Genomic DNA, 14,985 nt, shown 5'->3' with positions numbered 1-14,985 from the left:
GAGCTCCATGCTCCTAACTCCGAAGGCTGCCGGTTCGATTCCCACATGGGCCAGAGGGCTCTCAACCACAAGGTTGCCAGTTCGATTCCTGGACTCCCTCAAGGGATGGTGGGCTCCGCCGCCCTGCAACTAAAATTGAACACAGCACCTTGAGCTGAGCTGCCGCTGAGCTCCCGAATGGCTCAGTTGGTTGAAGTGCGTCTTTTCAACCACAAGGTTGCCGGTTCAACTCCCGCAAGGGATGGTGGGCTGTGCCCCCTGCAACTAGTAATGGCAACTGAACCTGGAGCTGAGCTGCGCCCGACACAAGTAAGACTTGAAAGGACAACAACTTGAAGCTGAACGGCACCCTCCACAACTAAGATTGAAAGGACAACAACTTGACTTGGAAAACAGGCCTGGAAGTACACACTGTTCCCCAATAAAGTCCTGTTCCCTTTCCCCAATAAAATACTAAAAAAAATAAAATAAAAATAAATAAATAAAATAAAATACAAAAAAAAAAGAAAGAAAGAAATATGACCCAGAAGTGACCTATTAGACGAAATGGACACAACTGACATTTAAAGAGCACTTCATCCTAAAAAATCAGACTATACATTTTTGCTAGTATACATGGAACATTCTCAAAGGTACACCATATATTGGGACATAAAACTACCCTCAGCAAATTTAAGAAACTTTAAATTGTACCAAGCATATTTTCTGATCACAAGGATTTGAAATTGGAAATCAACTGCAAAAAGAAAGCAAGGAAAGCCACAAATATGTGGAGATTAAACAACACACTTTTAAAGAATGACTGGGTCAAAGAAGAAATAAGAGAACAAAAGATATACAGAAACAAATGAAAATGAAAACACATCATATCAAAATTTAGGGGATGCAGCGAAAACAGTTTTAAAGGGGAAATTTGTATCATTACAAGCCTGTCTCAAGAAACAAGAAAAATCCCAAATAAAGAACCTCACGTTACACCTTAAAGAACTAGAAAAAGAAGAACAAATCAAACCCAAGGTCAGCAGAAGAAAGGAAATAACAAAAATCACAGCAGAACTAAAGAAACAGAGAACAAAAAGACACTAGAAAAAATTAATGTGACAAAGACCTGGTTCTTTGAAAAGATTAACAAAACTGACAAACCCTTGCCTAGACTCACAAAGATAAAAAGAGAAAAGACACTAATGAACAAAATCAGAAATGAAAAAGGGGAAGTTACCACGGATGCCACAGAAATACAAAGGATCATCCAAGAATACTATGAAGGATTATATGCCACCAAATTCAAAAACCTAGAAGAAATGCACAAGTTCTTAGAAACATATAGCCTTCCTACGCTGCACCATGAAGAACTGGAAAATCTGACTAGACCGATCACCAGTAACGAAATTGAATAAGTCAGACAAAACCTTCCCAAAAGCAAAACTCCAGGACCAGATGGCTTCATCAGTGAATTCTACCAAACCTTCAAAGAGGATCTAATACCAATCCTGTTCAAACTCTTCCAAAAAACTTAAGAAAAGACAGTACTCCCTAACTTATTTTATGAGGCTAACATTACCTTGATATCAAAACCTGGTAAGGACAACACAAAAAAAGAGAACTACAGACCAGTATCTCTGATGAATACAGATGCAAACATCCTAAACAAAATTCTAGCAAAACAAATGCAACAATGCACTAAAAACATTATCCAACACCACCAGGTGGGGTTTATCCCAAGGGCACAAGGGTGGTTCAACATCCGCAAATCCATCAATGTGATACATCACATAAACAAAATAAAGGACAAAAAACATATGATTATATCAATTGATGCAGAAAAGGCATTTGACAAGATACAACATCCATTTATGATTAAAATTCTTTATAAAACAGGTATAGAAGGAAAATACCTTAACATAATAAAGGCCATATATGACAAGCCCTCAGCTAATCTCATAGTTAACAGTGAAAACCTGAAGCCCTTAGCTCTACATTCAGGAACACGACAGGGCTGTCCCCTATCACCTCTGCTTTTCCACATAGTGTTGGAAGTCCTTGCCAGAGCAATCAGGCAACAGAAAGAAATAAAAGGCATCCAAATTGGGAATGAAGACGTTCAATTGATACTCTTTGCAGATGACATGATTTTATGTATAGAAAACCCTAAAGACTCCACCAAAAAGCTATTGGAAACAATAAATGAATACAGTCAAGTTGCCGGCTACAAAATCAACATAAAAAGTCCACTGCATTCCTATATACTAACAATGAAATCTCAGAAAAAGAAATAAGAAAACAATTTCTTTTGTAATTGCAGCAAAAAGAATAAAATACCTAGGAATAAATTGATTCAAGGATGTGAAAGACCTATATGCTGTAAACTGTAAGACATTTTAAAAAGAAATTGAAGAAGACAAAGAAATGCAAAGACATTCTGTGCTCATGGATTGGAAGAATCAACATAGTGAAAATGGGGCTGGCCCGGTGGCTCAGGCGGTTGGAGCTCTGTGCTCCTAACTCCAAAGGCTGCCCGTTTGATTCCCACATGGGCCAGTGGCCTCTCAACCACAAGGTTGCCGGTTCAACTCCTCCAGTCCCGCAAGGGATTGTGGGCTGTGCCCCCTGCGGCTAGCGGCAGCGGCTGGACCTGGAGCTGAGGTTGCGCCCTCCCCAACCGGGACAGAAAGGGCAGCAACTTGAAGCTGAATTGGCACCCTCCACAACTGGGATTGAGAGGGACAAGCTGACTTGGAAAAAAAACGTCCTGGAAGTACACACTGTTCCCCAGTGGAGTCCTGTTCCCCTTCCCCAATAAAATCTTTAAAAAAAAAAAATAGTGAAAATGGTCATATTACCCAAAGCAATATACAAATTTAATGCAATCCCCATCAAAATCTCAATGGCATTTTTTAAGGAAACTGAACAAAAATCATCTGATTTGTGGGGAACCACAAAGGACCCCGAATTGCCAAAGCAATCCTAAGAAAAAAAGAACAATGCTGGAGGTATCACACTCCCTGACATTAGCTTGTACTACAGGGCTACAATAATCAAAACAGCATGGTATTGGCAGAAAAACAGACACATACACCAATGGAATAGAATTGAGAAGCCAGAAGTAAAACCACATAAATATGGACAGACAATTTTTGACAAAGAAGCACAAAACATACAATGGAGAAAAGATAGCCTCTTCAATAAATGGTGCTGGCAGAATTGGATAGCCACGTGCAAAAGAAGGAAACTGGACTGCTATCTGTCACCCTGTACCAAAATGAATTCAAAATGGATCAAAGACTTAAGCATAAGACCCGAAACAATAAACTGCATAGAAGAAAACATAGGTACTAAACTTATGGATCTTGGGTTCAAAGAGCATTTTATGAATTTGACTCCAAAGGTAAGGGAAGTAAAAGCTGAAATAAATGAATGGGACTATATCAAACTTAAAAGCTTCTGCACAGCAAAAGAAACCATCGACTAAATAAAGATGCAACCAAGTGAATGGGAAAAGATTTTTGAAAAGAGTGCCTGCAATAAAGGGCTAATATCCAAAATATACAAAGAACTCACGAAATTCAACAACAAAAAACAAACCACCCAATTGAAATATGGGCAGAGGATCTGAAGAGACATTTCTCCAAAGAGGACATACAAATGGCAAATAGACATATGAAAAAATGCTCAACATCACTAATCATCAGAGAAATGCAAATAAAAACCACAAGGAGATATCACCTCACCCCAGTCAGAATGGCTATCATCATCAAGACAAATAGTAGCAAATGTTGGAGAGGTTGTGGAGAAAAAGGAACCCGGATACACTGCTAGAGGAACGCAGATTGGTGCAGCCGCTAGAATTACCATATGACCCAGCAATCCCTCTCCTGAGTATCTACCCAAGAACTTTGAAAACATTTATACATAAAGACATGTGTACTCCAATGTTCCCTGCAGCTTTATTTACGGTGGCCAACACATGAAAACAACCAAAATGTCCTTTGATAGATGCATGGATAAAGAAGTTGTGGTATATATACACAATGAAATACTATTCGGCACTAAGAAAAGATGAAATAGGACCATTTGTGACAACATGGATGGATCTTGAGATTATAATGCTAAGCGAAGTAAGTCAGACAAAAATAGCAGAGAACCATATGATTTCACTGATATGTGATAGATACACCAACAACAACAAAAGAACAAGACAAACAAATGAGAAACAAACACTCATAGACACAGACAATAGTTTAGTGGTTACTAGAGGGTAAGCGAGGAGGTGGGTGGTAGATGAGGGTAAAGGTGCTCAAATATATGGTGATGGAAGGAGAACTGACTCTGGGTGGTGAACACACAGTGGGATTTATAGATGATGTAATCCAGAATTGTACACCTGAAATCTATGTAACTTTCCTAACAATTGTCACCACAATAAATTTTAATTAAAAAAAAAAAGTACAGAGTAGTTGTCACAATATAGCCACAGGGATATGAAATAGATTTTGGAGAATATAATCAATAATGTAAAGATTTTATGGGCGGTCAGATGGGCAATTGTCTTATTAGGGACACCACTTCATGGACTGTGTAGATATCTAACTACTGCAGTGTACACTTGAAGTTGATGCTGAATGATGTTGAATGTCAACTATAATTATATATTACATATATAATATATATTATATTTAAGTTTTTTCTAATATGTATCATGTTGAATGTCAACTATAATATGTAATATATATAATGTATAATATATGATATATATTATATATCATATATTATATATATAATAATTATATATATAATTATATATATAATATGTAATACATATATTATATGTAATATATATAATATATAATATATATATTACATATTATATATTAGTTTTTTCTAATATATATATAATATATATATATATATTTCCCCGCCACACACAGAACATGGACTATAGCATAGGGAACAGACTCAATGGAATTCTAATAGCTTTATACTATGTTAGTGGGGTATTAGATTGGGAGGGGAGGGTTACCACTTTGTGAAGGATGTAAATGTCTATTACATTGTTTTGTATACCAGAAACCAATAAAAAAAAAGAATATTCCAAAAACAATTCATTTTTCAGGGGGAATGGACTCTTCAGTGATTGTTTAGAATGCAAACTCTAAAGACAAGCCTGGTTTAATGATTCTCAACACTAACACTGTTAAACTTGAACACTATCATCTTGTTACTGAGGCTAATTCACAGTACAGGTATTAAAATATAGGACATTATGAGAAAATGTTTGGTCAAAATATCCCTGTTTATATTGAAAACATTAAGGCATCATAATCCATTTTTAATGCCAGCCTAACTGCACAATAGCAACTATAATAAAAAAATTATGCGAATAAATGTCCTTTCAATAAAAGAATCAATTTAACGCAACTAACAGGTATTTGAAAGGCACCATTAACATAATAGCACATTTAAATAACTGATTTTAAAATTACATGTATGATTTGGGGTGGCGACTTAGCTCAGCTGGTTAGAGCATAGTGCTAGAAATAGTAACACCAAGGTTCCCGGTTCAGTCCCCGAATGGGCCACCGGGAGCTGTGCACTACTTAAAAAAAACATTTAAAATGAAATTTAAAATAATATAATAAAGTTACATATATAATTTAAATGACCTGATAAACTGGTAGTGTTATTCTCCCTTTCAAAAAGTACATAAAGCCTGGGCGGCCAGTTGTCTCAATGGTTGGTACGCTTTGCTCATAGCACCAAGGTCGCTGGTTCAATTCCCACATGGGCCAGTGAGCTGCACCCTTCACAACTAGATTGCAAACGACTTGACCTGGAGCTCAGCTGTGCCCCCCTATAACTAGATTGAAAACGACTTGAACTGGAGCTGATGGGTCCTGGAAAGGCACACTGTTCCCAAATATTCCCCAATAAAATTTTTTTAAAAAGTACATAAAGCCTAAGCTATAAAATGTGAAGTGAATTGTTATAGAAAATATAATCTATTTATATTTTTCCTAAAAAGCTCAACAAAAAAGTAATGAAAGAAACTGTTGGAGAATTGGAAAGCCATATGCAAAATAATGGAACTGGACTGCTATCTGTAACCGTGTACCAAAATTAACTCAAAATGAATCAAAGACCTAAACATAAGACCTGAAACAATAAAATGCATAGAAAAAAACACAGGCACTAAACTTATGGACCTTGGGTTCAAAGAGCATTTTATGAATTTGACCCCCAAGGCAAGCGAAGTAAAAGCTAAAATAAATGAATGGGACTTTATCAAACTGAAAAGCTGCACAGCAAAAGAAATCATTGACAAAATAAATTGCCAAAGCAATTTTAAGAAAAAAGAACAATGCTGGAAGTATGACACTCCCTGACTTTAGCTTGTACTACAGGTCTACAATAATCAAAACAGCATGGTACTGGCAGAAAAACAGACACATAGACCAATGGAATAGAATTGAGAACCCAGAAATAAACCCCCATAAATACAGACAGATAATTTTTGACAAAGAAGCAAAAAACATGCAATGGAGAAAAGACAGCCTCTTCAATAAATGGTGTTGGCAGAATTGGAAAGCCAGGTGCAAAAGAATGAAACTGAACTGCTGTCACCATGTACCAAAATTAATTCAAAATGGATCAAAGACTTAAGCATAAGACCCGAAACAATAAACTGCATAGAAGAAAACATAGGTACTAAACTTATGGACCTTGGGTTCAAAGAGCATTTTATGAATTTGACTCCAAAGGCAATGGAAGTAAAAGCTAAAATAAACAAATGGGACTATATGAAACTTAAAAGTTTCTACACAGCAAAAGAAATCATTGACAAAATAAAGAGGTAACCAACTGAATGGGAGAAGACTTTTGTAAACACCTCCGTTAAGGGGCTAATATTTAAAATGTATAAGGAACTCATACAACTCAAGAACAAAAAAAAAAACAAAACAAAAAAAAAACAATCCAATTAAGAAATGGGCAGAGGACCTGAATAGACATCTCTCCAAAGAGGACATACAAATGACCAATAAAAATACGAAAAAATGTTCAACATCACTAACCATCAGAGAAATGCAAATGAAAATCACAATGAGATATCACCTCACGCTAGTTAGAATGGCTATCATTCAGACAAATAGTAACAAGTGTTGGAGAAGCTGTGGAGAAAAAGGAACCCTCATACACTGTTCATGGCAATGCAGAGTGATGCAGCTGCTATGGAAGGCAGTGTGGAGGTTCCTCAAAAAATTAAGAACAGAATATGACCCAGCAATTCCTCTCCTGGGTATCTACCCAAAAAAAACCTGAAAACATTTATCTGTAAAGATATATGTGCTCCAATGTTCACTGCAGCTTTATTTACGGTGGCCAAGACATGGAAACAACCAAAGTGTCCTTTGGTAGATGATTGGATAATGAAGACGTGATATATATGTACAATGGAATACTATTCTGCCATAAGAAAAGATGAAATGGTACCATTTGCGACAACATGGATGGATCTTGAGATTATTATGCTAAGCGAAGTAAGTCAGACAGAAAAAGTCGAGAACCATATGATTTCAGTGATATGTGGTATATAAAACTGAAAACAACAAAAGAACAAGACAAACAAATGAAAAAACAAAAACTCATAAACACAGACAATAATTTAGTGGTTACCAGAGGGTAAGGGAGTAGGCGGGTGGTAGGTGAGAGCAAAAGGGATCAAATTATATGATGGTGGAAAGAGAACTGACTCTGGCTGGTGAACACACAATGTGATATATGATGATGTATTACAGAATTGTACACCTGAAATCTAAGTAACTTTACTAACACTTGTCACCCCAATAAACTTTAATTTTAAAGTTTAATTTAAAAAAAAGAAACTGTCAACCTATATTTTGTTATTGTTCATTACATAAATGCAATTACATAGAATTTACAAGTTAGACCATTCTAGCTCACGATAGCATACATTTACTTTCATATAAGAATGACGCTACATTAATAGTATGCTAAAATAACAGAAACTTTATTTATTCACTTACTAAAATATTCAGGACATAGCTAAGTCTTTTTAATGACCTCAAAAGCTATGTAGCTTAAAATGAAGATAAATAACAGTGAACTCTATTGCAAAACTTTCACACAAATATGTAAGTATATAAGTCATATATAAAGTGTATGTCACATACAAGTGTTTCAGAAATTATAAAGCGTTTACTTCCTCAATTTCAGAAATACCGAAACTTCTTTGGCTGCAAACTAGCCTGCATATCTTGTTTCTAACAAAGTCTTTCTACTCTCATGAAAAGATGCACTATAATTAAAATGAAATGCTTGGACAAGAAAGAAGTTTTATAGAAATTTATTGCATCCAATTAACTGAGCATTTGCATTAATGCTCTATTTACCTCTCCATAATATCAACATCGAAAATGTATTATAATACTTCTAGGAAGCATATATGAAATTTATACACAATTTATGTACAATTAAAATTGTGTACAAATTTATGCACAATTACAATATGCTGTCTACCAAAATACATCCTACTCAAAACTGTGAAGTTGGTAAAAATAATTCCAAGCCTTAATCATCTGTAAATTTCTAAAAGCTGCTTAGAGGGTATTTAAATATACTCAAATACATCGCCTATACTAAAATAGTTCAAGAAGGCATTTGTATCCCCATTATTAGATAATCCATGGGTATTAGATAACCTTTTTGGTATCCTGGACATGAACCAAGTTATTAATCGTATATTTTATAAAAGCACATTAAATTGAGTATAAAGAAAAATATGCTCAAGGTAAAATTCAACTATTTTCAAAAGTACTTAACAGGGCTATATTTTCCAATCACAAATACAATATAGAATTAAAGGTACCTTCCAATAAAATATTGTCCACTTCCAGAGAGATACGATAAAGTAACTTAAAAAATGAAAATGAGGTTTATATGTTGACAAGCTCTAACAGAAATAAAAAATTATCATACCTTAATGACACTCTCATTTGGTGGTTAAATACAAAAGTAAGGCTTATTACTCACAGTTAAATTAGGATATAGCATGTTTCAAACATTATTAGCCTTTCAGTAACTTTTGACGTCTCATGTGTTACAGGAAAACAAACGGTAACATAAAGTGAAAAGGAATTAAAGCATTTTGAAAGAATATATTTTTAAATGCTTTAATAATCTCGCTGTGATTATGTCCTATATAAAATGCCTAATAAATAAAATGTATACTATTACTATTCCATTCTGTACCTCACTGCTATCCCATAAAATAACTGGATATACATTCAAAATATAAGTATGTAAGCAGCATCTGAGTCTTTGTAGCCATGATTAAGCTCCATTCAAAAGTGCAAAATAGAACTGTTCAGTCACCTTAATAAAAACATTCTCCTGTTAATTGGGAGAATGCTGATCTGTGAAACAGAAAAACCTACCAGCATCAGCAAGATATAAAACTGAGCAAGAACAACAGCTGTCCCCACAGCATTTACTAACTCAAAATTAATTTCTTAAAAAATTATGACACAAAAATTACATGTATATTCTCTTAATACTAGAGCTTACTATTGGGAATAAATGGATAGTTAATATAGTACTCTTTAGCAAAACCATCAAGTCTATTATAGATTTTTGGTGATAGGATTAATCAGAGAAAATTTCATCCAGCCCTTTCATTTTAGAGATCAGAAAATTTTGGCAAAGAGTAGTTAAGTCACTTGCCCAAGATCCTACAGCCAGTTGTTAGAAAATTTAGAACTAGAAGTCAGATATTCTTATCTCCATTATTCCAAAATTCCATCCACTACACCATACTTGGTTGAAGGTGATGAGTATGGGGTATACCATAGTCTAGCAAAGGTTTAAAAGGTATGTAAAAACATATGGTTATATTCTTTAATACCTTTGTTTTTCTTCATTCTTCATTGCTGACATATGGGTGTGCCTTTGTATGTTTTCCTTCTCCCAGCCATCCCTTAGTTAAATAAATCTATACAGGATACACTGTTTACATTTAAAGCTATTGTTTATGTCTTATTAGAGCTAATACTATCATACTGTCTACTTATATTTTATTTGAAAATATGTTTAAAATCTGTATTAGTCTGGACACTATGTAAATTGATACTAATTTTGAAAGTGATTTCTTAATCTTAAATATCTGAGTAATCTCTTTTTCACATTGAACAGGTTTTAATAAATAGGACCACCATACTGTATGGCAATTAAAAACAATCATCAAATATTAAGGAGAGATGCTTGTTGTCACCAATTTATTGAGGTATGATTTACTTTCATCAATAAAATAATCTGTCAAACTTAAAATATTCTCAAACTTATCAGTTTACATGAAAACATAAAATCTATAGTGCTGTATTTATAACAATACATCCTATACGCCCTCTTAAGGTTTCGGGTTTTAGCCCATTTCCTGGCCTTTCTTTCAAACTTGCAAGAAGACTGAGCCAGTCTTTCTAAGGCAGGCACTCCTGGTTTTTATAACCAGCTTACGGTTCCTACGCCAGTGTTTGTGCCCATGCTTAGGTATGTTTTAAAGTGCTTACAGATGGAATCATACCTATTCTCAGGATCATTGTCATCGTCATCATCATCCACTGTGACAGACACTGATTTAGATAAGGCTTCATCTCCTTGAGGGGAAAAAAAAGTACACTTAAAATTAGTTTTAATTCACCTATGTAAGTAAAACCATGTAAAATAAAACTAAAAGTCTAAAACTTCAAAAACAACTAGTGGGTTCTACACTGTACTCTGGGATCTAAACCATGATTAAAAAGAATTTATAAGGAAAGCACAATGGGAAATTTAAGAAGTGCCAGCAGTAAAGTGATAAGTCAGTTGAATCTCATTTATTTTAAAGTGTCTTCCCAAAGCACAGTGTTTTGAAGCACATCCTTCTGGTAACAATTCTGTATCATTAGCCATCACATTAGCATAAGTTTCTTGCTGAAATAAGCTTTATAGTGATCCATTTTAAGTTTACGGTTAACAGATGCATAATTTATCATTTATCACTTTAAGTTTATAGTTAACAGATGTATCATTGAAGAACAGAAAAATTGCTATCTATATTTTAGTAATACCAAGTAATTTCAAAATATACTTGAATTTGTATTGTATTCATGAGTGGAATTAGATACATTCAAGTACAGTAAAACTTATTTCCTTATAAAAAGAAACATTTTTATCATTTGATTAAAAATCTAAAGAAATTAAGATATGTGCATTTCATATGTAAACAGCACCTCAAAAACAAACTTAAATATTAAACTCTTGTTAATACTATATATGCTGAAATAATTAGGGAGAAGTACGCTGATGTTTACTATTTACTTGGAAATTTATCGAAAATTTCAAGAGCATAACACTGAGTGAAAAGAGCCAATCTCAAAAGGCTATATACTTCATGATTCCATCTCAAAATAACAGAGATAAAAACCAGATCAACAATTGCTAGGGGTTAAGAATGGGGATCAGCAAGGGGTGTGCATAAGGTGTAGCACAATGGAAATGTGTGGTAATGGAACAGTTCAATCTTGGTTGTGGTCATGATTTACGAGGTCAGACAATTAAGTTCGCGAACTCATCCTAGAAAAAGTACTACATACCTCAGTGCTGAGTATCAATCACTATGTACTCCCCTTGGGAAGCTATACACCAACGCCAGCGCCTAGTCCACCCTTCAAAGCAATTTTGGAACTCTCTTTCTGGAATGGCCATCAGAGCTGTCGTCGTATTACCCTTGATGTCCAGAATGTCATCAAAATGTCTTCCTTTCAATATTTCCTTTATCTTCGGGTAAAGAAAGAAGTCACTGGGGGCCACATCAGGTGAGGAGGGAGGGTGTTCCAATAGTTACTTGTTTACTGGCTAAAAACTCCCTCACACTGCCATGTGAGCTGGTGCATTGTCGTGATGCAAGAGCCATGAATTGCTGGCGAAAAGTTCAGGTCGTCTAACTTTTTCACAGTCTTTTCCACCCTTCCAAATAGTAAACATGGTTGACTGTTTATCGAATTGGTACAAATTCATAATGAATGATCCCTCTGATATCAAAAAAGGTTAGCAAAATTGTTGCAACAAGTTCGCGAACTTAATTGTGTGATCTAGTACAAAGTCACACAATACAATTGCACAGGACTGTATTTATACATACACCCACAAAAATGAATGAGTACATATAAAACTGGTGAAACCTGAAGAAATCTTCTGTTTCCTGGTTTTGACACTGTATTATAGTTATGCAAGATATTACCATTAGGGGAAACTGAATAAGGGGTATCCACAATGTCCCTGTACATTTTTTGAGTACAATTTCCTGTGAGTTTATAATTATTTCAAAATAGTTACAAGGGCAAAAAAAGTTACTTACACTGATGGACAGAGAGAAGAATATACAGATAGGTGATAAAGCAAATACAATACAATGTTAACAGAAGAAACCTTTCTGTATATTTAAATTTTTTCATAACAAAATATTTGGGGAAAACGTTGGAGGAAAAAATCCATAAAGAAGCAGACAGGTTCAGGACTGAAATATACTAAACGTAGAGAGGCAAAAATAAATTGCACAATATCTTAGCAAACTCACAATGAATACCTCATTCAAACAGACCAATCTTCGAATGAAATATTACTAGTAATAGTACTGTCATTTGCCTTACTACATCTTTTAAAATTGACACCATCCTTCAAAATTGAATTGAAATGCTATCTGTTCTTTTAAGTCTTCCTCCAATATTTAGACTAAATGGTTCATTTATCACATCGCCCCATTTTAATGTTATATCTTTCTTCTTCTATTCTTTGTTTAAAAAATGATTTATCGATGTCTACCTTGCTCATTAGACTGCAATCTCTACAACCATGTTCTTACTCTTGGTTGCTCATGCCATTCCCAAGCCCCAAGTTCTAAGAAAATATTGTACCACATAACAGGATACACAACTATTGCTGAATAAACTAGAACCGCTAAATTCATGAGAGCAGGGGAAGTTTTTTAAGAGCTCATTAAAAATGTCACCTAAATTAAGTTGGATGTATTACAGAAATAAATAAATGTAGCATGCTTATATATGCATCCAAGCAAATTCTTAAGGAATGCCACGTATATCACTGGCTTACACCCAAGCTTACCTTGAAAAAGAGTACTTTTTACAGTGCTTATTTTCAATGCCCTTCATATTCTTTTCTGTTTCAGATTTTCCACTGACAAAGTCCAATTTTCAGATGTGTTAACTCCCTAGCAAATTTATCTTTCTTGCATCTAAAGTAATCAGTCCCAAGAAATATCCCAGGTAAACAAAATCTGAACAAGGCTGGTTCCACCAAATAGTTGAGAGACTGGCATCTGATGCAGTGCTGAATTCCCAAGGCTTCTCTGGGTATATACATGAGGGAAAGTTCCCCTCCCCATCAGCACACCGGTCCTTCAAAATGAAGTTACATAAATCAAAATAGAACACAATGATAGACTAATGCTGGGTTAAGGAATTACTGGGAAATGTGCCCTCTGAGTATTTGCCATATGTTGCCATCTCTTCTTAAAATCTGATGAATAGGTATTACTTATTACACTAGGTATTAATAGTTCCAAACATGAGAAGCATATCATAGATATCCTCATATGTATCAAATCAAATGAGATTTGGGGAAATGAAAATTAGTATTTGAAATTAATTAAACATGTCGGTTTCACTAGGGAAGATGTTTAATCATGGAAACCACTCTTCCAAATTTAAGATTAGTTCACTAGCCTAGAATATGCTAATGAGAATACTCCATGTAACTAATTATAATTCATTATTCTTATATACTCCAATCCTTAATAAAAGTTTTCTCAACTAACCTGACAGTGAAAACACTGATTTGATATCCAAGTAACTATTAGATTGTGTTTTGAATACAAGTCCACAATCTCTTATACACAACTCTGAAATCCAAATGCTCTCAAACTGTAAAAGTTATGTAAAGTGGTGCCAAAGTTTATTTGGCAGCAAAAACCAATCTGAACTGTTTATTCTTCTAAGTGTGAATGTTCATGTTTTGCTACAGAAATACTAATGTGTTTGATTATGGAGGCATTCCCTCAGGCCCTGACAGAGCTACTATACAATATATGGTAACTATATTACCTTTCCGAAAACCAAACATTTGAAAATTCTGAAACACATTAGGCCCGAGAATTTCAGGGACTGAGGACCTGTAGTTACAATAGCACAAAGGCAGAGCTCCCTCTAGGCGTGTGATATAGCAGAGCATTACACTGAGTACACCACGCATGTCACACTTGGTTTTCAAATCAACTGATTACATCAGTACTCCATAACAGGAATGTAAAGATTAAAAAGCAAGATTCAAGTTAATTCCACTAAAACCCAATTGGGATAAATGGAAAATCCTAACATAAGGAATGAAACACAGTTGTAAGTAGAAATCTACTTTATAAAAATTTTTAAATAAATTTCAAGTGTCCATGGTTAACTGACAGGTTTTAGTGACTTAAAAAAAGACAATGAGCGACAAGATTATATTCATTATACAACTGATTTTAATCAGAACAGCAATAATAAAAATTATTTTCCTAATTTTTTGGGACGGGGGTGGAATATCATTATTTGGGTTGGCCCAAACCCTAACTCCTAGTGCTCTATCTCATCAGGGTAGGGTAATCCATGTAGTTTTTTTTGATTTCTTTCTTCCTTTATTTCGTTACTACTGAAGACAGAAACATCTGTTCATGTCATTAGAAAAAAAATTGATGAGCATCAGCAAAAAGTTTCAATGAAGTAAATCGAATTTTTTCAGAGGATTTCATGGAACACAGAGTTATTCTGTCCAATTTAAAAAGTCATATGCGTGGTAAAGCAGTTAGACCATTCACACACGTTATACCAGTACCAAGCACCTATCTCCATTACATGAATAAATCTCTACTGAACTACTGGCACC

At 34.6% G+C, this 14,985-nt stretch overlaps 1 protein-coding gene across 8 annotated transcripts in view; it reads right to left on the bottom strand.

The window, feature by feature from the left end:
* ATRX (ATRX chromatin remodeler) overlaps positions 1 to 14,985 on the bottom strand; it is a 263,444-nt gene that overhangs the window by 175,933 nt on the left and 72,526 nt on the right. For all 8 annotated transcript variants that reach the window (XM_033104061.1, XM_033104070.1, XM_033104101.1 and 5 more), the window contains one exon: positions 10,592 to 10,664. In XM_033104061.1, the coding sequence (XP_032959952.1) occupies positions 10,592 to 10,664 (73 nt within the window). The remainder of the gene's footprint in view (positions 1 to 10,591; positions 10,665 to 14,985) is intronic.

The sequence above is a fragment of the Rhinolophus ferrumequinum genome, chromosome X, assembly GCF_004115265.2.
Source record: "Rhinolophus ferrumequinum isolate MPI-CBG mRhiFer1 chromosome X, mRhiFer1_v1.p, whole genome shotgun sequence".
Lineage (NCBI taxonomy): Eukaryota > Metazoa > Chordata > Mammalia > Chiroptera > Rhinolophidae > Rhinolophus > Rhinolophus ferrumequinum.
Note: the sequence above shows the minus strand (reverse complement) of the source record. Positions and strands in the feature narration are given on the sequence as shown.